The 25126-nt window shown below is 42.2% G+C and overlaps 1 protein-coding gene across 15 annotated transcripts in view; it reads right to left on the bottom strand.

The window, feature by feature from the left end:
* The window catches only part of Sdcbp (syndecan binding protein), a 69434-nt gene that overhangs the window by 15783 nt on the left and 28525 nt on the right, over positions 1-25126 (bottom strand). For 3 of the 15 annotated variants that reach the window (XM_063288489.1, XM_039110857.2, XM_063288487.1), the window contains one exon: positions 192-257. In XM_063288489.1, the coding sequence (XP_063144559.1) occupies positions 192-242 (51 nt within the window). In that variant the 5' untranslated portion in view covers positions 243-257. Of the gene's footprint in view, positions 1-191; positions 258-6976; positions 7590-11001; positions 11477-25126 lie in introns of those variants that run through there. The other 12 variants (XM_039110862.2, XM_039110855.2, NM_031986.2 and 9 more) reach the window with 12 other exon arrangements.

Here is a 25126-nt window from a genome sequence, read left to right as displayed (position 1 = left end):
CACACACTTGTTTAGCTAAAGAAATTCTATCCCAGTGCTCATAGGTAGAGAAATGAAAATGATTTCTAGTTAATGTTTTAGTCTATAAGAGACCTAAACAGACTCAGGAATACATCAACAAAGGCATACTTCCTGTTTCATTTAACAAATGAAGACATTATGAAACACTTTTTAATTAAAAGCAAACATACCTGAATTACTTTGTCTACCTTCAAATCTTCAAGAGATGGATAGAGAGACATTTTTGCAGGTGTTTTCTAAACAAACAAACAACAAAAGCATATTTTTTAAAATGCCATAGAAATGTATCGCACAGTATGTATAGCCAGCAATGTGCATATAAACATTTAACAACTGTTTAATACAATAAACAAGCTCGGAAAAAACCCAAAAAACGAAACAACAGGACTATTTAAGGCATATCATAGTTAACAGACACTTAACAGTTGTTACCAAACTGTCTCTCTGTTCCCATAGATATTTAACTACATTCATTATGGACTTCAAACGTCAAGAAAAGCTCCCTTCATTTCACAAGTTGTGAAAATCAAAGAAGAAAGGGATGTGGCTTACCCTTAGCTAACACAGTGCCCCTCAGCTAAACCAGAGTCAGAAAATGACCTTTCACAAGATACTGTTGGGCAGGGACATTACCTTCTAACAACAAGAGCCAAGAGCAAACAGTATGCATGTAAAACAGCACTGGGAAGATAACAGTATATGAAAAAACTTAACGTACGCCATCTATTTTATAGCAATGGTTTTATCTGGAGGAACGGGATATAAGAAGGAAATTATTATCTTTCTTTTTAAAAAAAAAAACAATTATTTATTATATAAAAGTACATTGTAGCTGTCTTCAGACACACCAGGAGAGGGCATCAGATCTCATTACAGATGGTTGTGAGCCACCACGTGGTTGCTGGGATTTGAACTCAGGACCTGTTGAAAAGCAGTCAGTGCTCTTAACCGCTGAGCCATCTCTCCAGCCCAATTACTGCCTTTCATTGTTTGCATTTCTATATAGTTCAGTGTTTGTTAAGCTACCATAAATTGCGTTTTGCAAAAATTTAAAATAAAATTACCTGAAAAATTACTCAGACACGTATTTTAAATTTTGTTTAGCTATTCTGAGATAAATACCTGAGACTTTCGCTTAACCAAATAAACCAATGTATCCTAATTTCTAATAGGCTTGGCAAATTACTGAGCCAGTTCCATCAACCTCCTACTTCCAAATCTATTCTTTATTTCCTGTTCTCCAAAACCAGAGCTGAACCTTTTAAACACTGCCCTGCTGACAGGAGGAGAATGCTGAGCACTAGGCAAGGGAAGCCGGCAAGCCGAGGAGCCTGCCTCTCTGCCATGCTGGAGCTGGTACATCCCCCACCAGGCTCCTGCAGAACCTGCTTCTCCAGGAGTTTCCACCACAGGAAGAAGATTCAACAAGTTTAGCCCAGTTCTATTGAGCAGAAAAGCAGGAGAAAGCCATCAAGTTCTCTCTGTAGGAACATTTCACTCAGAAATCCTTTCATATGGATCTGTAGTAAATTCTAAAGTGGGACATGCTAAAGTAAAACCTCACTGGATGTTCGACCATGTCTACTAAGGAGCATCTCACAAGACCCAGAACAATTCTATCAGCAGCCAATTTGTCCCTTCTGTGCACGTTCTCAGTCGTAGTAGTGGTTACTTACTAAAACAAAACCCCAATAAAAGACATGAGAAGCCCTCTTTCGAGGTATTGCCCAGGGTTGTCTTAAGAGAGTCCAAAACACGCGCCCTCTAGCTACTGCCCTAGAGACGGGAGGTGAAGATGCCACCCACTTCACAAGCCTAGCTAAGCACTGAGGGATAGTGAGGCTGTGGGTACGGAAGTGTACCTACAACCACAACCTTACAAACCAGCCTGTACAGGCCCTCACCACATTCTAAGTGTCCATCCTCAGAAAGCACGGTTCCACCCCTCATCAAGGAAAACTTCTCTTTGCAACAGATAGAGACCAATATAGAAAACCAAATCAAGATAAATGGACAAAACACTCCACCAAATGCTCAGGGCACACGGCAGAAGATGGGGTAAAGAGGCTCTAAGTGTCAGAAACCAGGGGGTTGTTGAAGCTTTGCCCGTAAAAGCCTCACCTATACAACTGCCTACCAATATGACTGCCTACACACGAGCCCAGTAGGGACAACAGCATACATGACAATACAGACAGGGAACGGTCACAAGGCCTCAAGGCTACACAAAGAAATACAGACAATCAAAGAGGCTGGTGGGGAGGGGGAGATCTTCCCCAGGGAAAAACGTATTAATTGGTTATTCAATTTCAAATGGTCAGCCCTGGAAAGCAACCATACAAGTAGCATACAGACTGTGCAGATTATATTTAGAAATATAAATATATATGCATATAGGCAAATGACAAAAATAAAAAAAGATGCCATGAATTTGAAAGATGGCGTGGAGTGATATATTGGTGGGTTAGAGGGAGGAAGGGGACAGAAAAATGTTGTAATTACTTTATAATCTCAAAAATAAGAAGCAGGATGAGGTGGTGGTCCATGCCTTTAATACCAGCACTTGAGAAGCAAAGGAAAGCAGATCACGCCAGCCTGATCTACACAGCAAGTTTCAGGACTACATACATAGAAAGAACCTGTTTCGAACAAAAGTAAAAAAAAAAAAACAAAAATAACCTACCCTTTCTAGATTCTCCAGAGGACTCTTTCCTGCTCATTAACCAGTCACCATTTATTCAACCATGCTATAGGTATTAATTCTGTACATTAAACTTTATTAAAAGGCCACTAGAGTTCTATTTCTTGGATGGGCAGTAATTGACATTTTACTACCATTCACATACAGAAAAACATATCCTTTTAAGAATTTATTTTTCATATCAACATGAGCTGTACCATCATCCCACATCTAATACAGGAATACTATTATGCACTCAAATGGCACCGCCCTCCTCCCCCATGACATCCACTGCTGCTTCAGACAACTGTATGTAGACCTCTTGCCCCTGGGTTACCTACATTTTAACTAGGATTACTAATATCCTTTTGCTGGCTTCCTTTCTACCATATGTTTGTATGCTAAAGTTCATCCATGCTGTGGCCTCCACCAATCAGTAGTTCAACCTTTTAAAACTGCATACATTAGACTGCTTATACACCATTTTATGTTTATTCATTCTCATCTGTACTGTGGGGCCATAATGAATAATATTCTTGATAATCAAACATTCTTTTTTATTACTGGTAAATAATATATATGCTTTAGAAACTTTTGCATAACGATGACCTTTTATACTTTTAATATATAGCTAAGAACATAATTTCTAAATCAGTGCAGTAACCTACATTTAACTTTTTGTAAACGATCAAACTGTTTCTAAAAGGATCATACTATTTTTATACTCTCAGAATTCTAATTTCTCCATTTCCTTACTGCTACAGTCTGTGGTTCTGGTAACAGCCATGCTAGAAGTGAAATAGCATCTCAATGTGGTCAAAATTGCATTTTCCTAACCAATAATGCTTCAGGTGCTTGGCCACTGGCAGACCCTATTACACCTACATCTTCTATCTATGAAGAAACGCCTACTTAAAACCACCTCCTGGGGCTGGGGATTTAGCTCAGTGGTAGAGCGCTTGCCTAGGAAGCGCAAGGCCCTGGGTTCGGTCCCCAGCTCCGGAAAAAAAAGAACCAAAAAAAAACCACCTCCTGTTTATTTAACTGGATTGTTTTTAATGGTAACAGTTCTGCTTAAATTCTAGGCGTCAAATTCTACATTCATTCAGGTTTCAAAAAAAAAAAATCAATGGAACTGGCTAGTTTATAAATACAAATTTAATTCTCAAAGTTCTGCACACTAGAAAGTCCAAGAACAGATAGAAGTGTCATGTCCTGTGCCGCAGACAGCAACTTTTGATTGTGCCTTCACAAGGCAGAAGGGACAAGGCATTTCTGTGGTGTCTCTCCTGGAAGGATACTATCTCTAGTCCTAAACTAGAGCAGAGCCCTTCAGATCTCATTGCCCAAACTCACTTTAACCTTCATGCTGGCACAGCTTAAACAGTGAATTTTGAAGGAGGGTATATGTTCAAACATATCACAGACTCCTATCTGATAAGATTTTCAGATACTTTCCTTTCATTCTTTAGATAGCCTTTCATTTTGAGTGTTGTTTGTAGCACGAACGTTTTTGTTTGATAAAGTTAAATGTGTTTCCCCCGGTTAGTTGTACATTAAAGACAACATACAGAAACTAACTCATGGTCATTAAAACACTGCTTTGGGCTATGAATTTTACAGATTTAAATCGCTATTATATTTGGATCTTTTATCTAGTTTGAATTTATTTTAACACCGTTGAAACACTGATGTATTTAATTCTTTCTACCTACATATCAAGATGTTGTTCCTAGCACTGTTTTTTGAAAAGAATAGAATTCTACCTTGAAAAGAATGGCACTGGCAGCCTAGTTGAAAATCGGTTGATGGTTAAGTGTGTCATCACTCTTGGCCTCTAATACTCTGATTTCCTTTTTACCAGTCCTGCTGCTCATTACTGTACCTTTACATTAAGTTGAGTGTGAATTTTCCCACCCCACTCCTTTTAAAGATCCTTATGGTTATTCTACAAACATTTCAGTTTGGTGTGAATTTTACAATCTAGCTACCCTCCCTACTCCTGACCTGTTACTAAGTTTTAAGAATAGAATTGGTGGGGTTGGGGATTTAGCTCAGTGGTAGAGTGCTTGCCTAGAAAGCGCAAGGCCCTGGGTTCAGTCCCCAGCTCTGAAAAAAAGAAAAAAGAAAAAAAAAAAGAATAGAATTGGTACTTATAAGCATATTCTTAGATCTGGGGGCTAGAGAGATAGCTGAGTGGTTAAGAGCACTCACTGCTCCCGTAGAAGACCTACTAAGTTCAGTGCCCAGCACCAATGTTGGGCAGTTGACGACTGCCTATAATGGCTCCCTGAGTTTAAACACATTCTAGTTCATTTTTGTCTCTTATATTTTCTAGTTTCCCCTTCGATTTCTTCTTTTACCCTACAAGGGTGATCAAGAGTGTATTTTGCTTTCTACTTTTTTTTTTTTTTTTCCCGGAGCTGGGGACCGAACCCAGGGCCTTGCGCTTCCTAGGCAAGCGCTCTACCACTGAGCTAAATCCCCAACCCCCTTGCTTTCTACTTTTACTGTGGTCAAAATGATGCTTGATATTTCAGGGTTTTTTCATTGTTAAGTGAAATGAGCTGTACCCACAATGTCTTCTGTGAAATGGCTGGAATGCCCTGTTGATGGCTTTAGGGTCCATTTGGTCTACAGTGCTACTCAAGTCCTCCTCTGCTTGCTAATGCTCCATCATTTCCACATCCTCTCCACTGTCAGAGCTGAGAAGGAAATCCATACGCTATTATCAGTTTCTCCTCTGTCCTAATTGACTCTATGCATTTTAAAGGTCTGAGTTTATGCGTGCACATAACTGTTTATCTACCGAGTGGCTGCTTTTAGCATTACAACACCACACTTTTGTTTTGAGTGTCCTAAGCCAGTAGTTCTCAACCTTCCTAGTGCTGTGACCCTTTGATTCAGTTCCTCATGTTGTGGTGATCACCTCCCAAAACCATAAAATTATTTTTGTTGCTACTTCATAACTGTAATTTTGCTACCATTATGAATCATAAGATAAATATTTGTGTTTTTTCAATGGTCTTAGGTGACCCTTGTGAAAGGGCTGTTCAGCTCTCAAAAGGGTAACAGCCCACAGATTGAGGTCCTGTGCTTACCACAGGAAACATGCTCAACCCATCATAAAATAACAATACATTTAAACACTGGGAAGGTACTTTGCTGCAGTTTAAGTACTTCTGCCAAATTAATAGATTTAGAGGAAGAGGTCAGAAAGAAGGGCTACACATGGTTCATGCAGAGAGCAGAGAGAAGGTCAAGACTCAGAGCAGTGGTTCTCAACCTTTACGTTACAACCCCACCCATTGGGGATAGCATGACCCTTTCAGAGGGGTCCCACATCAGATATCCTGCAAATGAAATATTTACATTGTGATCTATAGACAAAAATGCCTCTAACTGTAAGTCCCACTTGCCCAAGGACAGATCACTTCCTGGAATTCGGGGGCTATTGCTCACGTAAGGTAACAAGCCACTTTTTTTTCACTTTTGTACACAAGGCTGGTTTGGTTGTCCCAACTGCACAGGATATGCTTGACCACACATGAGCAGCAGGAAGTATATGCCTGTCCCCACTGGATGACGGTGGGCAGTCCATAGCCTTGTGGATTTTGCCTTTATAAGGACCTGACCAATGTAACTTAGCCATTCTCTAGGAATCTCTGGTATAGACCTGGCCGGTGTCCATCATTCTGGCTACTATTTAATAAAGCTTGCTCAAATGTGGCTCAAAAATTGTGGAAGTCACCTTATTCTTCCCCAGTGGGATCAACAAGTTCTGTATCAGCACGTTGGCTACAAATCAAGTGCTTCAGTAATGTGACAGAGCTACTCAAATCTCAGTAAAGCACGACTTACTTCCAGTTTATTATCGAGCATACAGACATGCAGCACGCAGGAGAAAGGGACTCGGAGCAGAAGTGTCTAGCTGATCTCACAAGCAGCTATGAAAGGCTCTCCTACCCTGTGTTCTTCCCATTACAGCAAACAAGCACCTCTCCATCAGAACCAGATGCTCTCTTGCTTCGGGCCAATCACTGCCTCTAGGTAAACAATCAACTGAAGAGTTTTCTTCTCCCTGAACAAGCTTTCTCAACCTTTGCTAACACTACTCTTCCCTCAAACCTCTACACTTCCTTCTACTTCTCAGCTTGAGCCCAGGGTTAGCCCTTCTTTCTGGCCCCTTCCTTCCCTCTAAGAACTGGCTAAGTTCTCTGACTAGGATTTGAGTCTGCCATTCTCCCGCCTGCTGATCCCCCTTGCTGTTCTCACCTTGTTTCTTCTCTGCTTAAAATCCAGCCAGTTTTTTGTTTTGTTTTTTGGCCTAGATCAAATGAGATGTCCACAGATCTTATGCATAGCAATTGCTCTAGCAACTTTCCTTCGGAATAAAGTCACCTTTTAACTCCACAGTCTAGAAGAGAGCACAGGAAAGCTACTAACAGCCTTTCTTCCCTCAGCAATCCTAGTCTTCTTCACATCCACCTATGTACCCTCCCCAAGCAGCCCTAGCTTCCCAGCTCCTCATAAAATTCCTCCCATAGCTGACAATAGCAGGAATGCACACAGGCAGGAAACTCCTGGAGAAAACTGGGCCTTCAATGACCTCCTTTTGCGTGATCAAGACTGGCTCCAGCCTCTGCACTCCTTAGTTTTTTAGTTTTGCACAAATAACAGTGCTCCAAAACTCCAACAAAATCACTCAAGCTCAGTGTTTATCATTATAGAGGGATGGAATCATAGGCATTTATCTTCCATACTGGGAAAACAAAGAGATCCTTTCCAAGTTGAAGTGGATCATTTAATTTCTATTTCCACAGCAGTCAGTTATAAAACACCCTAAGCGACTTGGACTGCACCCTATCCACTGAGCTTGAATCTGGTGTTCAGATTAAGATACAAAACATTACCTTTGCCAAAGCTGTTGCCTGGCTTCCCACTGTCCCCAATCACAGAGCTGAGGAAAAGAAAGCTCCTGCACTAAGTCTCTGATCTGATTCCAAGTGTCAGAAGTATTTAGCTCTTTTTGCAGAACCATGATTACCCTTGACTGGAGCTCTTTACAGTGACCAATGTGAATTACGAGATTACATTAGTGAAGAGTTCTCATTTTAATCCTTTATGACTCCTATTAAACCACAGAATTCTGCTTCTAGGCCTTCCATTCAGGAGTGATGGCATGATACATCATCCAGTGTTCCTGAAATCAAACCAGCAGGGGAAGTCCTTGCCATCTGTGGAGGTCTGCCTGCAACCTTCCACTCTGTACTGGTTTTATTCCTTGGAAAGAACCAATCCTCTCCAGCCAGTCTCAGGGTTGGAGAGATGGCTCAGTAGTTAAGAGCACTGACTGCTCTTCCACAGGTCGTGAGTTCAATTCCCAGCAACCACATGGTGGCTCATAACCATCTGTAATGGGATCAGATGCCCTCTTCTGGTGTATCTGAGGACAGCAAAAGTGTACTTATAACATAAAATAAATAAATTAAAAAAAAAAAATCAGCCCTTCAGGCATGTGTAGCTCACCCCATACTGGTTGAAACCATTAATACTCTGTCATGTCTTATGAAGAACCCTGAATTCCTGGTTATCAGTAGGTTTTAGAAAATAACTCCCCAAAGAGTTTCTGTTAAAATTGTTTTCTCCCTAATTTTGGGTAATACTAGAGTGTCCTCAAACAAGAAGACAACAAAAGACTATAAGAAATGTTATCTGCAGACATGGTGCCTTCTAGAAAGGACAGTTACTCAGGTGGGATAAACTGAGAGTGACGCGTTATCACTGTCCACTGCTCTGCTGCTGGTCAAAGATCCTGTTATTCTGTAGACACAGTTGGGGAAAATCAGCATCCGATGAAGGAACTTCTAGATCATGAATTTTCTACCTGTCCCTCAATGCCCAGAGCAATGTATGTCACTTAGGCCTACACAATTCAAATGAGGGAAGTGAGATTTTGAAAGAACTAGGATTTAGCTGCTGCTGCGTCTAATAAGAAAGCTAGAACTCTGCTCTCTCAGCCACAGTTGCAGAAAAGAAAGCTAATGAGAAAGGTGGTGCATGTGAGACCCTCTGGTGAAGTCTAGGTTTAATGTGAATAACCTGATCATATACACTGAGAGGTTTCAGATGAAATCTTTCTCAACAAAATTCTTCAAACCTGAGAATCAGTGAGTAAACAACATATTTCTATTCATTGGAGAAACAAAATCCCTTAGTCAACAGGAAGAACTTTGTCCTGCAGTATTAAGAAAAGCCCCACCCTCCCTTGCTAAGAGGACAGTACAGTTTTAACAACTTTTATCTGTATTCCAAATTTGCTGTGCATCACTTGAAGAGGCAAACAGCAGATAAATAAGAGAGAGATGATTAGTGTGAAACTTTTCACTTTGGACAACTATACATAAATAATTTAAAAGCAAAAATAAGAAGGACTGTGTTGAACTCAAAACAGTAAGGAGCTTGGTTGTCCTGAGCGACAAAAGACATTCTTTGTAGTTCATATAATGTGTCAAAGAACATACCTGAATCAGTCCTAACAGACATCCGGTGACATGGAACACACACACACACACACACAGAGTGGCAGAGGACACACTTATTCAGGTCCTAAGAGAACGACTTGACTTTGGCTAATCTTCAGATTAAAAACTACCTCAGGCATTAAGAAAAAAAAAACTGTTCCCAGGAGGGGGGCAATGACTGGACTATATAAAAATAAAAGTAAAAAAGAAAAAAACACTTCCTTAGACTTATGGAGTCTGGGAGAGACTTGAGACCTGTCCTCTTAAACAAAAGCCAAGGGGATTCTGATGATCAGCCATTGAGAACTGCTCCCATATGTGTCACAGATTAATGAAAGGCATTATAGTGTCTACTGAAGAGAGCTAAAATGAGTTGCCCTTCATAACAGCTGTTAAGAAGAGCTGGAGTTGTTGTAAGAAGACAGGAGTCTTGAAGAGGAGAGAGCCTTCAGCTCGGAACACAAAAGGAGTTTCTGCTTATGCTCCATCAGGAGTGGGGTCCAGGAAGATTCAGACCATGTACACTAGCAGAGGGTAATGGAAAGATGACAAGGTTATTAATGTAGAGCTGTCCTGAGGCTGGGCATTGGGGGTCTAGGTCTGCTGGCAGCTCTGGGTGCTCGGCTCTTCAGATCACGTGCTGTTCAGTTCCCAGCACCCGTTCTTTGGGCAGTTGACAAAGGCGCCGAATCCAAACCTACAGGGATCTGCAGACTCTGACCTCTACACCCCCTACTCCCATTCACATGTATACACCCACACACAAACACAATGTTTTTTAAAAAGCTAGCAAAAAGGGGGAAAAACTGTCAATTTTTAATACAGTTGGTTCGAAGCCTTGTACAACTTTAAGAAAATAAAGTATAATGGGAGTAACTCAATTTAGATATCTGTTCCAATTATAACTCCACACACAAGAAGACGTTTCATGTCTTTAGTTGTTACAAACTTGCAAAGGGTGACAATCATACTTACAGCCAAAGCATCATCCAAACACAGGGGAGATGAAAAAAGTGTACGTTTTACACTTTCTCATACTTAAATTTTGAGCCATATGTTTACAAAACTAAAATTTTCAATAAGTGTTCCAACATTTGGCAATTAATAAATACAAAGAGAACTATTACTAAATGTGTATTTTAAAGTGTGTGGGTGTCTTACAGTCTCTTGATGTTTACTACCTAAGAGAAAGTGGCAAAAACGGGGGTAAAACTGGTGAGTCATGCTCATTTTAAAGAGCTGCTTAATTAAAAAGTGCATCAAAATGTTAATCGGCCCCTTCTTGTTCCTTATTTTTAAATCCTCTTCAATAGTTCCAGTACAGCTAAAATCTGATTCCAAAGTTAAGTAACTTCGGCTATAATGGAGCGATTGTTTACTGAACCTTTTAGTCATTCCACTTCCTTATTTCCTGGTGCAAATCATCTGGTTAGTAATACTTATGTACCACGTAAGACCTACAAGTTTAAGGAACTAAGTTATTAACAGGATGGAAAGGCACATTTTTAGCTTGTCCTCGTCCTTAGATCGGGAAAATGAGAGTACAAATCTATTTAACGCTATCACCTTGGCATTCAGAAAGCAAGACAACTGACCAGGGCAGCAGCTGTTTTCAAGGTTAACTTTCGTTCTTAACATTAGTTCTCAGTGTAAGGCGTGCGTGTTAAGAATTTCAAACCCTACACTTTCTAAGTAATTTACCTAATGGAAACAAAACAAGACAAAAAAGCTAAGTGTCTGAAGAAAGGACAAATAAAACAGACGATCCCCACTCACTCCATCCACTCCACCGCTCCCTAACTGCACTTCTGAAACTGGAAACTTTCCACGTCCGTGCGCCTCCCTCCGCCCGGTATTAGAAGGAAATCCTCAAAGGAGATCTGAGTCACCAGACCTCTGGGGACCGTTCCTTGTGCACACACCCCGCTGCAAGCCCTGGTCCTCCCCGCCCCCTCCAAGAGCAGCGGCTCGGCCGCTAACCGTTGTCACCTCCGGTCCGTCCGCGCCCAGCCGTCCTGACGCCGCCGAGGACGCGAGCGAGTGCGGGTGAGGACACGGCCAGACCTACCCGATCCCCGAGCAGAGCGCCCGATCAGCGTCCAAGACCTGCCGGGGTCCGGGACCCCCGCGGCTGCTCACCTGCCCCGAACACCGCGTTGTTCCTGCCGCTCGCTCCGGCTCCACACAACCGAACCTCAGGGCCCGCCCTGCGCGTCATCACCGCCCCCGCCTTCCGCCGCGCAGGCGCAGGCGCAGGCGCCGTCCCCATGACAACGCGGCGCAGCCCCAGCGACCTCCCGCCCAGTCTCCCTCTAGGAAATCCGCCCAAGACCCCACTCCAGCCCCGTTTCCCTGGCAGCCCCGCCGCCTTTTACTACCCTTTGTTCCCAGAGCTAATGCTCATTGGCTGCTGCCTGTTACTCTCGGTATTGAACACACAAAGAATAAATAGAAAGCCACATTCTAATCTTAAAAACGTAGACTATGCTTTTTCTGAGAATTGATGGTGCTGATACGAGAACTCAGATGTTTGGGGTCTACATTAATATGCGAAACTGACAAAATCTACAGCATTCCATTGCTGAGGCCATTACCTGACCGTTTCTTAGTAGCGGCGTATGACATCACTGGCGTGCAAGCAATCGTCTACCTAAATTACTCCCCATTACAATAACTCGATATCTCCGGTAACTAGTAAAACAATAAACATGGCAAGACAAGAAGAATGAAAACTTGATGCTCTGGGGAGCTTATGACAGAACTGGTGAAAAACTTGTAAAACGAGTTACAGAATTGAAAAGGAAGAAATACAGTTCTATTCACAGATGGCATGATTATCTATGTAAACAGAGACAAAATAAACACCAATAAGCAGCTACAACAAGGTTTCTGGGATACAAGGTTAATGTACATGAGTCAATTACTTCCCTATCTGCTCAAAACGAGCAATTGGAATTCAATATTAAAAATATATCGAGATAAAAATACTTTGCTACAAGCACAGTTGAATGTATATCTGTGCGGAGGAAAACTCCTGCTTAGAATTCCATACTGTGGAAATAGGCTGGAATGTTGCAAGTCCAGAGGAAGATCACCTTCTCTTGGGCTTAAATCCTGGCCCTCCAGAACAGTCACCCCCACCCCAACTCCCGTCCAAACTAACATCTTATCTTGTGACAATAGATAAAAGGTCTTTAGAATATATTGAGTTAGCAGGCAACAAGCTTTTACCAATCCAAAAGCTTAGACTGTCATCAGAAAACACTTTGTGTCTTACATACAGGTTCCCTGAACCTCACCCCCACACCCATGTACCTGCCTCTCTGATGTACACACCTCCATATTATAAACTTGCCTAGACTGACGACTTCCTCTGTGCTGTAAGACTACCAGAACTAAGTGAAACTGCTTCCACATGACAACATGGAATTTGGGGTAACCTAAATCTGTGTTCTCAAGCCGTGGTCTCTCAAAATGACTCCAAAATAAACTATCTCTTATCTCCTTTAAGACGAGAGCTTAAACAAAACAAAACCCCAAACTGTCAACCTGAAAGAAAAAGCCAGATCTTGAGACGCTGTCCTCTGACTTCACACTTGTGCTGTGTGACATAAGAACTGTGCACATACACACCGGTGCACACACGAACAGTAAGTATAAATAAAGTATAGCTTGATGGTGTTTTACTGTGGCTATGAGAACAAATTACCAAAGGCTAGGTGGTTGAAGCAACAAAAACTCCTCCCTCCCAATTGTGCAATCTGGGAATACCTGTTGTATCTTGGGTCTGGATAAAGACTGTGGATCTAACAAGGACCCACCCGTTGGTATCAGGAATTGCCTTTAGCAGTGACACTGTTTGGTCACCGTTGCCATGGCAATGGCCATACATCCCCAGAAGACCTTTCGGTTCAATTCGCACCTCCACCTAGGAACCTTTATGTCACATTCTAAATAAAAGGCAGATTCCCTGCGCCCTCCCCCTCTTCTCTCTTCTTTCTCTAGCCCCTTCCCTTGTCTCATTCCCCCATTAAAATCTCACCATGTGGAACCGTGTTGGTGTTGGTTTGGTGTGCTCTTTCCCCACGGGTGCAGTCGATATCTGATATTATTAATAACTGATATCTGATATTAATAACAACACCACCTCCTAATTTGCAGATAGCCATCTGAAGGACAGGAGAGAAAAACAAGGGGATGATGAGGAAAAAAGGTCGGAAGATGAAGGGAAGAGGGGAGAGTTCGTGAATCCTACTACAGAGTGGGCTTCCCTGTAGGAATTGGGAATTAGAGACACACTCTGTTCGTAGCAGTACTCAGTACAAAACTCCTTCGATGTTGTAGTAATTAAGACAGAGCAGATTGGACAGACAAATAGAAGCAGAGAAATAAAGTCAACAAGTACATGGAAGAGATCTCTGACAGAAAACCAAAGAGCGCCTGCTTCGAAAGCACACGGCTCTGAGTCTGACTCCCAGGATCATGAAAGAGAACATGAAGAAGCAGGAAACCTGACGGCAGTCGTCCTACTTGGCTATGGGTGACCAATGACTGTGGGAGGGGAAACAGGAAGAGGAAGAGAGAGAAAGGAGTGGACGGTGGGTATTTCCTCAATAAGTGGATGTCCTCAGGTAAAAATGAACGTAGTATATGGACGTTAGACTTTTATAATAATCACTTTCAGCCTGGCGGTGGCATACATGCCTTTAATCCCAGCACTCAGGAGGCAGAGGCAGGAGGATCTCTGTGAGTTCCAGAACAGCCTGGAACTTGGTCTACAGAGCAAGTTCCAGGATTCCCAGGGCTATAAAGAGAAAGCCTAGGGGGTTGGGGATTTGGCTCAGAGGTAGAGCGCTTGCCTAGCAACCGCAAGGCCCTGGGTTCGGTCCCCAGCTCCGAAAAAAAGAACCAAAAAAAAAAAAAAAAGAGAGAGAGAGAGAGAGAAAGCCTATCTTAAAAACCAAACCAAACCATATGAAACAAAACAAAAAAAATTTTTTGATAAATTTAAAATGCAAATCTGTAAAAGTTCTAGAAAATAATATAGGAGATCTGTGGAAAGTTTGGGGAAAGGCTTCTAGCTGTACATTCCACAGAAGAAACACTTGATAAGCTGACCTTCATTAAAAAGAAAAGTTTGCATGTCATGAAAGAGAGTTCACAGGAAACAGGGTACAGACCAAGAGGTAAAGCAACAAGAAAACACATCCGAGAAAAGATGTGCATTCCCAAGACACCAATAACACTTAAATTTCAACAATAAAAATGTCAAGTGTTAGTGCTAAGAGCCTTTAACCCCAGCACTCAGGAACAGAGGCAGGAGGATAGGTGAGTTCAAGGCCAACCTGGTTTACAAGCAAGATCCTGGACAGCCAAGGGTGGGTTACATGGAGAAAGAGAAACCCTGTCTGAAAATAAATAAAAACTGGGCGAAAGGTCTGAAAGAAGATACAGGAGGAGAGCAATTTGAAGAGAAGTTCAGAATCCTGTAAAACTAGGAGACAGCAAATTTAAAATGAGACCACAATATACATCCATCACAAAGCTAAAATCCAAAGCAGTAATAACACCGAATGCCAATTAGAATGGTGAGACACTCATGAGCCCAGCCACTGGACAGCAATCTAAACTTCCTTAGCAATTTAACTGTGATGTTGTCCTATGAATCATGCTTGAGAGCCATTAGCCATGCTTCTGGGCACTTAGCTGAAAAGTTATGTCCACAAAGCAACTGCCTGTGAATATTTTTATCAGAGTTGTTTATCATTACCAAATCCGGTCACAAGATGTTCTTCAAGAGGTAGAGAAACAAGTGCTCCATCAGCAAAGTGCTGCTTTGTAAGTACAAAGACCCGCGTCTTAGCCTCAGAACTCACATTAAAAAAAAAAAACAAAAAACAAAAAAACTAGGGTGGACAGTTGCCAGGCTGCATGCCTGGCTCACTGCTAAGGCCCCAGGAGTGCTGCCCGCAGGCTGCTCAGAGTAAGCAGATACGGTCCATAATGGAGATCCTCAGTTCCTGTTTTCCCCAAAGGGAAATAGCAGAGTCTGGGTCAATTGCTGTAGTTCCCAATCTCCTCTCTAGCCAGGCTTTGCTGGCATACTGCATGGAGTCCCTGTCCATGCTTTCCCTCGGGGAGTTCATGCAGCAGGCAGGAAGGGGAAGGCAGAGAGCCTTGTTGCGGGCTGGAAAAGAGAAGGCCTTCTCCAGGAGATTTAGTCATGGCTCCTTACTAGAAATGCAATCTTGATGGAGAGACAGATCTGATGGTGAACGTGAGTGCATACATCTTACTACGGAAGAACCAAGGATTAAATACCTTTTGCAGGAGAAATGCCGAGGAGGAATGCTCATTCTCTGAACACTCAGGGCCTATCTAGATACCTCATGAGCCTGGTTCTTAATGCTATGTGACTTTCCTCAGATAGAGGCCAATGTGGGGGACAAGATCAGGAAAGGGGGAAACCTGCCAGCAAGGGAGTCTCCCATTTTCCGCCAAACTCAGAGACTATTATGGTGGACTGCAAATTTACTTGGCGGAGTTTTCCCACGAACAGTACCTGAGGAAGGTATAATACCCATGGTTGGTCTTTGAAGGGCCTATGAATGGATGCAAATGTGCATATGCACCTATGTACACAGGTGCATGTGTGTACTCCTGTGTACATGTGCAAATGCATACACACACACACACACACACACACACACACACACACACACACACAGACCCCTAATGAGCTATAAAGCCACAAAAAGACATGAGAAAGATCACCATCACAGTAAGTAGCTTTAATGCCCCGCTAAGAATAGGAGGATAGGAAGACTATAAGTTGGAGACCAGACTTACCTACCTAGTAAGTTCTTATTTGAAAGGAAGCTATTTAAATGCATTTTAGAAACTAACCTACAATGACTACAATGTGTGATTTCAACAATATTTAATTCCAGAAACAGCAAAATTAAAGGCATTAAAAATACCAGGGATTACCAAGAGGTTGAGGAACATAGAGAAGTGGTTAAGTATGTGAATTACAGAGGTTGGTAGACATTTTATGTGATACCATAACAGTAGATACATGATATTAAGAATTTGTCAAAGAACATATGATAGAACATTATGTGTGTGCATGTATTTGCGTTATCTGTTTACTTATATGATATATATGTATGTTTATATAGGTATCTATGTGCTTTTTTATCCCCAGCTCCTATTACAAATCTTCCAAAACCCTCAGACTGTAGGTTTTTGGGTGACAAGGGTCTTTGTTAATCAAATGAAATGATCTATGGCTGGGCTGAGATGGAGGGCTCTAAAGAGTTTCAGATTAGAGGTAGTCACAAAGGCTAAGCACGTGGTTAGGGTTAAAGCTTTCAGCCAAAACCACTCACATCCAAAGAGGAGAGGTCAGAAGTCTGAGTTCGTGCCCATGACCAAACCATGAAATCTCAAATAAAACATCTCTGCGTGACGGCTCCTGGAGCCTTTGGTGGGTAGGAAGTGCTACATTCAGGCCAGTTCCACAAGGGTAAGGGCCTTTGCTAGTTCTCCAGACCTTAGCTTTTGGACTTTTTCATTTGTCCAGCTATATCCTCTATAATAAAATTACTCTCACAAGTACAGTTCTCAGGGTGACTTCAGTGAGTCATCCCAGCTAATCATTGAGCCTGGAGTGGGGGAAGGTGAGTACTTTCAAATGCCTGCCCTAGTTAGAGAGCAGTGTGAACGCATGGGAAACATAGGGCAATTTTGTTGAAGATCTTTGCCTAGTTGGGGGTCTGTTGTGAACTGGAAGCACGCTGAATCAAAATTGAATAGAATACTGGAACTCTCAGTGTCAGAGAATTGTTGACAGGATATATTGTATAACACATAGAGGGCTCTGATGAAAACTGTGGTTTTCATTTAATGTTATATCCATCTTGACTCATGATTTATACTAAATGTGTTACTGCAGAAACGTACATTTAGTATGAATGCTGTGTTCTGAGTAGAGGGAGTATGTGTGAACTCTCAGTACCATTAGGTCAACTTTCCTGTAAACACAAAAGACTGTTATTTGTTTGGTCCTTTGAAGCAGGCTTTTTCTGCATATCCCTCACTGTCCTGTAACTCACCCTATAGACCAGGCTAGCTTCAAAGAGATCAAACTGGCCTCAAACTCAGAGATCCACCTGTCTCTGCCTCCCGAGTGCTGGGATTAAAGGCATGTGCTCCTATACCCACCTCAAAGCACTGCTTTAAAGAGTAACAATAATACGGAACTAAAATAACTCTACAAAGCTCTGATAGACATTTGAAGAAGAAAACCTCAGGCACTACAAAATGACATTACAAGGGAATCGATATTAGCCTAGGAGTTCACTAATGCCTCCTTGGAGATGTAGCTTTTAGCTGGAAGGGGAGGGATTAACCAAGTGACTAATGGAAGAAAAGTGTCCTGGGCAAAGGGGAAAGAATGTGGAAAAGCTTTTCAGTTGATGAACAGAGCCTTGATGCACTCGGCAGCTGCTTAGAGCTCCAGGATAAAGGATGAATGGCTAAGATGAGGCTGGGCAGGAGGAAATGCTTCCTAAGCGCAGAGAGCAGGATCGGTTTGCATTGAGAGCATCATCAGGTCACATTGAAAGCGCTGCTCCCACTGCTGCGCGGGGGACAGATTACAGGCAAGGACAGGTCTAATTACGACTTCCATGTGGTCTGGCCTCCACAGGCTCATTGCTGATCCCCAATATGGTGGGACTAAGAAGTATATGGAACCTAAGAGATGGGGCCTAGTTAAAGGTGATGGATCGTCCGTTAGTGACATTCTCTTGGAAAGAAACTCATACCTGACTTGTGGAATTAGCTGACATAAAAAAACCAAACTATACAATCATGCTCTGGCTTCCTGTTTGTCCATGTGGCCTTCTTCTGAAGTTGGTGACTTCTTTATATTTAGGCTAAACTGTCATACAGTCAAGCAGATTCTCACCAGAGCCTAAACAGATGGGATCATCGATATCTTGGGCTTTAAGCCTCCAATGCTATGAGCTCAATAAAGTTCTAAATGCCCAGCTGTAGGTATTTTGACATAGCAACTGAAAGACGAACTCGTATAGAGACCTCTACAGCAGTATTTATGTTTCAATTACTGAGGGTAGAGATGTAGACAACTTGAAATTTAAATAACTTTAAGAAAAGGAGTTAGAAAGACTCCATGATTAGTCAGGTTTGGATTCATTATGGGGAGCTAACGAGATGATTGCCAGTGTTTTGACATAAGCATACTCTTGACAGTGACAGACTGAGGTGGAGCATACGGAAATGAACACAGAGAGGAGGCAAGACAGTTGGAAGTTTGCAGGACTGATTAGATCTGAAGACACGTGTGCATTAGCGGTTGTGCATTTACTAATGGCGTCTGAAAGATGTCTGGAATGATGGCTCAAAGGTTAAGAGCTTTACTATACATGACTCTCATGATTGAACAGTCTTTATGTAAACATAGTTAGATTAAAGTATTATTACTTTAGGTCGAAACATGATCATGGTAGAGCACCAATAAAGAACCATCAATGGAATGAATACTCCTTTGGTCAAGAGACTAGAGTCTTTGGCCTAGTCTCTGGCCTAGGCAGGGGCCACCACTTAGGAAGGTAGAACCCTTCCTTAGAAAGTAGGATTACCTTAAGCTACTCTAAAGAGACAGGCAAAATAATTCTCCTTTAATGGGCTAATATATTTTTAATTTCCACAGTTCCTGCCCCCAGCACTAACTCTTCCAGAGCATCATCAATGCTGCTTAAATCTACTGGCTTTTCTGAATTATTCAGAAAAATGTAGGTCTCCCTTTTCTTCCTTCTTTCCCTAGCACTGTTTCGAACTCACTCTTTCTCCAAAACACCGCTTCTCCATCATGGGTCTGCCTGTCCCACGTCTCTGACACCATGCCAGCTAAGAAGCATAGCAATTTCCTTCTCTCCTCTACTCTCCTCCTCTGAGTAGCTTTTGAGGTTTATAGCTTTCGTACCTAATGAACAAAAAAATGAAAAAGGAGGGAACTGACTGTCCCTGTGTATGGTGGAGGAGAAAGTTTATGACAGATATGTGGGAGAACATAGCCAGAGAGAGGCGGGGACATCCAGGAGAGTCCAGAAGAGACGTGATCCTGAACCAGGTGAGGAGAAGGGAGAGCGGAAGGAAGAGAGGGGAACCAGGTGCAACATCTACGAGTCCCAAAAGAGGAGGGGTAAGCACACTGGCTGGATTATGTAGGGGAGAGCAGCTGTGGGGGCAGAGAAGCCCAGCAGCCTCTTGTGCTGGAGAAGTTTCGGGTGGGGAATGCCAGCTAGCAGGGCCTTGTAACATGATGGACCTGAGGGATGTAAGAAGAAGCTAATGACCAGGTTTTCTCAGATGTACTAAGGAGGCAGGTTTCTGAAACTAACACCTACCCTGTGCTGTTTTCTTTTTAAATCCTAATAAAATGGTCTCAAGCTTCTGCTTGATTCCATTTTAAAATTCTTTTTATCTTTTTATGTATCCTTATCATTTCATGTTTTGCCTGCGTGCTTGTTTGCGCGAGGGTGTCAGATCTGATGGAACTGGAGTTACAAACAGTTGTGTTGTGAGCTGCTATGTGGGTGCTGGGAGTTCCAGGTTCTCTGGAAGAAGTGGTCAGTTCTCTTAACCACTGGGCCATCCCTGTAGTCTCCTAAAATTATTATTAATGGGACTAAGAGATGGCCCTGGTTTCCTTGGTATCATCTAGTGAACCCCACCCCCACCCCCAAAATCCAGTATCAACCTGTTTGGGCTACAGAGGGATTTTTCAGTAACTTGATGTAAAAATAAATCTGTAAGTGTGTATATACTCTAGCAATCATTCTGGTAGAGCATAACCAACCTGCATGACATAGCTGCTTGTAAAAGTCACCTTGGTATTTCCTGCTATGCCTACAGTACAGTGGTATTTATTCGAAGGGAGTAAAACTGCAAGTAATTATCAGAAAAAAAATCAATCTTCAGAATTTCCTCTGTTCGAGCTGCCTGGAGCTACTAAAATTAGCGTTGCTGCTCTTCAAAGGTTTCCTTTTACCAAAAATCGGAGAGGAGCTGATCCCTGATAGGTCACATGCTCTGTGAGTGATGTAACTTCCTCTTGCAAAAGTCTCAGGCACATGACAAAGCAGCTTCCCGAAAGTCCTTAGGTCGGCCTTTGTTCTAGAACAGCTCCCCCCACCCCAAAGCACTAGCAAGATTATAAGCGTTTTGTTAAACAATATATCACCTAAAACGCTCCCCTGCTGCCTTCCTCTGGAAATAAATCTCTGGCTGCTGTTCTTTTTTTAATCCTTTTATTTATTCTATGACTTCATACTTGTTTACAATATATTTTGATTATAAACCACTCCAACTCCTCTCAGATTCCTCGCACCCATCCCTCTGCTAACTTCATGTCGTCTTACTGATTTTTTTTTTTATAACCCAATGAGCCCAATTAGAGCTTCCTATAAGGATGTGGGTCCAGGGCCACCATCTGAGCAAGGGCAACATATGAGGGCCACATCCTTCAAGAACACTGACTCCCCTTCCCCTGCTAGTCATTAACTACCAATAGTTAGTAAAAAGGGGGTGGGGCCTCTCCCATTCATCCTGGAATTATGACTGACTAGATCTTGTACAGGTCTAACACAGGCAACTGCAGCTGAAGCACATCCTAGAGAATCTCATGGAGAAGAGACTATAGCTCCGAAAAGAACTACATCATACTGTCTTTTGTGTGGCACTCTAGATGTACAAGGGTGGCACCATATTTTAAAAAAGCGTTGAAGATTAGCAGTGCTGCTAGTGGTAGGGTGCTTACCTACCACGAAAGGCTGTGGGTTCAATAAACAAACAAACAAAGAGCACAGAGAACAGTGGGATAAATCATTGTGTGAAGCCTTGGTATTTATGAAGGTGAATCATTATTCCTTAATATCATTTAAAAGATGGATTTAGCAGAGCTGTGTAAGTTATAAAGTCCCCATTGCTAAACTGGATATTACAAGGCTATTTTTTTCAAGTTCTATCACAGCATGTTTTCATTGTGACACATTATCTATACTATAAAGTCACATGACCCTTATCTCTTAGAGATGGTCAAAACATTGTTAATTGATGGAAGGCATGTTAAACACAATTTGTAAAATATAAGCTAATTTGCACAACACTTGAGCCCCTGGACCCTTTAATCAAAACCCCTTAAAAAGTAATAATTGGCTTCTGTCGCCCCTTGTACCCGGACCCTTCCACCTCCTGCCAGGGACTGACTGAAAGGCCCTCAGGCATGTGAGGCAATCACTTTATCACTCAACTATACCTCTAGTCTGGCTTATGTTTTTCCAAGAAAGTAAAATAAAATTTACTTAGTTTTGAAATATCTTCCCTCTATTAAATATATTTTTAATATATTAAAAAAAGCTTAAGGCAATGTAAAAGTGACTTGTGACTTTCTCTAAAAAGAAAGTTTCAATCGTGGCATGGTGACTCAGTCACTAAGTGCGTTTCAAAAGTCTATCTTGTCTAGTTGGCTGTCATGAATGATATTTATAAGGAGAGGAAGTTTAAGATGTATTAGCCCATTGTAAACAAGAGTCCTCTAACAAGAAAATAAAAAGAAGCAATCAACAATATATAAGGATATATTATAGTGGTTTTGATACTGACATGTTAGTAAGAAGGATATAACACACCAGTGTTGAGGGCAATTTTTACAGGAATACTACCATATTGGGTGGCTACTTATACTCAGCTTAAATTTTAATAATCTCTGGACTAACTATTTAAGAACACTGAATAAAGTCATTAACAAACCTAAGGACACCTGTCCCTTGCCAGGTGTGTGCCATGGTGACATTGGTGCTATCATTTGTGGATCAGTGCCTTCCTAGGACATGGCTGAACTCCTTCAATGTGCTGACTGCTTTTGCTTCCCACTCTGGAACTTTCCCCGGGTGCCAAAGGCTTATTTCCAAGTTACTCAGAGCCGATGTTCCAGATGCTCAGACTCAGCCACACATTTATCTACCCGTCCAGGGGTGTACAGGATTTCTAATGCTATTCCTATAGGGAATCATATAGTCCTTTTATTTTTCCCAAGTGCAGATAACTGAACAGCTACACTAGTCCAACCATGAGATCTTAGCCTTCAGCTCTTGCTACAGCCTTTACACAGTTTTACATTTTAGCAGGCGTAGTCTTTTCCTCCCTGCGGTCTCTTGAGTATTAACCATCTATGAATCTAACTAGGAACTGCCTGAGAGCTGAACTGGCTTTGTTTTTTGTTATCTTTGCTCCTGGAGCAATGCCTAAGGAGTTGAAAAGGTTCCTGTGTGTAATAGCCACCCCTCCTCCCCCAGATCTATACTGTATCTTTCTACATTCTAACAGTTCAGACATTAAGGTTTCAGTGGCCACGGTGTCTGGAAAAAATATAAGTTGAGATGCTTCTGTTTCTCTTTGCCTGTTCAAGTTCAGTCATGTGCTATAGTTGCCCCAGAAGAAGACTGTCACTTCCCTTGCAACATTAGCAGTGACAACACTGAACTGATTATGTTTTTAACTTAAGTTGGGTTTCTTTGTTGCCAATAAAGATGGTTTGAAAATCATTATAGGATGAGGTAACTCAAGACCACAAATGGAAGCCAGAGAGCCCTGTGCTTCTGGCTTTCATATAAGGAGGTTGGTCCTCATTAACGATTTTGAACTCTTCTCTGATAATTGGCCTTGTGCACGTAATTGGTCCAATGCACAGAACAGCTATGTAAGAGTCCTAGAGAATCAACAAGTGGATCTTGGGAGCAAGAGCTGTGTGGGATCCCAGGTACTGGAAGAAAGAAGAGTTTGACCAGCATTTAAAGTCAGATCTCCATGAGCATCCTCAGTAAGCAATATGGATGGAACCCAAGCAGAGGTGTCACTGTGCTTTTTAGGAGAGAATACAAAGATGGGATCTCGACTATGTTTTGGGAAGGTAGATTGATCGGCTAATCTAGGTCACTGGCATAAAATTGAGATTGCATTCTGGATTTAGCATAAATAAACCTATTCTAAGCATGGGCCTGAAGTTATAGTCAAATGCTTGAAAAGCATGAAGAAATGAGCTAGTGAGGTGGAAACAGGAGAATGCCTGATGCTTGCCTATTGGCTAGCTTAGCCTAACTAGAAAACTCTAGGTCAACCAATGAAAAACCCCATCTCATAAGCAAGCAAAGAAACAAACAATAACAACAACAGAGTCACGAGGTGGCTGGTTCCTGAGAAAGAGTAACACCCAAGGCTGTCTTCTGGTCTGCACATACATGTGTGTGCAGATGGGCACATGCATACACGCACTCTGCACATACATACACAGAGCATTACTATTCTTTTTTTTTTTTTTTTTTTGGAGCTGGGGACCGAACCCAGGGCCTAGCGCTCTACCACTGAGCCAAATCCCCAACCCTCTGAGCATTACTATTCTTATTAAATCCCAAGTGGAATCCCGGGACCCATAATCCAGTCTACGTATCGAGGAGATACAAATATTTGTTTTGTTTTATTGTCTTTTTGTTTTTTGTTTTGCAAGTCGAACTGGAATTAGCTGTTCATAGCCTCACATATTATTTATCTGAGCATCTACTCAAAAGCTGGGTGTCACGCTCCTTCTACTCAAAACTATGCAGACACATTATGCCCTCCTTTATTGTGGGTTGTGGTTCCTTTGATTTCAATTATGGGCAAGAGTTATAAAAATGCTAACAGAAATTTCTAGACATAAATAAGTCACTGATTTTGAATTGTTCCTTTGGATATGAGATGAAATCTCAGACCGTCTGTTTTCTCCTGTTCTGCTCTATCTAAGACATGGTTTGCCCTTGAGCCAGTGTGTCAACACTGCGTATGCCACTTAACTACTAAGGTTTGTTGTTGCTGCTGTTGTTGTTGTTTTGTTTTGTTTTGGTTTGGTTTTTTTGCCATGTTGGTTCCCTGACTGTGAGATAAAGCAAAGCAGATGGCTCAGTCACCCTTCTACTGTAGCAACTAGATGTCACAATGCCTACAGCATTGACCTCACCTCTCATGTCATTCCAGCCTGGACAGCATGGCATTGGTGGGGGATTGATTCATGTGGTAGCTACTGCATATCCAGGGAGCCATGAGTAATCAGGAAACGGGACTGTTGTATAACTTATTATGTAACCAGCTCTGGCAAGACGCCACTTTTGTGTGATTCTCTAGAAAATGTCTCTATCAAGTGCTACTAAAAGGCGTGTGCTCAACCTGCCAAGGGCTCTGCTGGCAGCAGCATCCACAAATCGTTTTCTAATCTCCCAGCTCTTCATGACCCTCAACCCCTGACCCCCTGAACTCTGCCTCAGTGTTTGGCATAGGCAGCATTGTAGGGTAGGACCTCAGAAATAAATGAACTATCTTCCACAGTGGTTGAAGGAGGCGTGGAGGAGATGTGCTCGAATACAGCATTTGATATCCTTTGGTAGCCTTTCTTTCCTACTGGACTCCCAGCAGAAATCTGGGATGAGGTGCTCAGACTGCCTGCATCCTGGGAAAAGGCTCTGGGGGTCCTGGTAGATCCCCTGACAGGAAAAACAACAGCAGCAGCAGCAACAACAACAAAAGCAAAAGAACAAAACAAGACAATAAAACAAATAGCAGTAGGAAAGTTATGCTGCTGGTTATAAAGATGCCCTGCAGTGTGAAGCCAAGGCAGGCTAAGAGATGTGGAGAAACTAGAATCCTGGAAACGTGATTTAGAACTCTAGCTGCCTAGGACCCATCATCTAAGGTGAGGCGGGGTATGAAGCGATGCCCCACCTCCTCTTGTAAGTTCTACTGGCAAATAAGCCGGAGACAGAGCAGCCCCTGGGTCTGTGTG

The sequence above is a fragment of the Rattus norvegicus genome, chromosome 5 (assembly GCF_036323735.1).
Source record: "Rattus norvegicus strain BN/NHsdMcwi chromosome 5, GRCr8, whole genome shotgun sequence".
In the NCBI taxonomy this organism is placed as follows: Eukaryota; Metazoa; Chordata; class Mammalia; order Rodentia; family Muridae; genus Rattus; species Rattus norvegicus.
The sequence above is the reverse complement of the archived record's forward strand: the minus strand, read 5'-3'. Positions and strand labels throughout refer to the sequence as shown.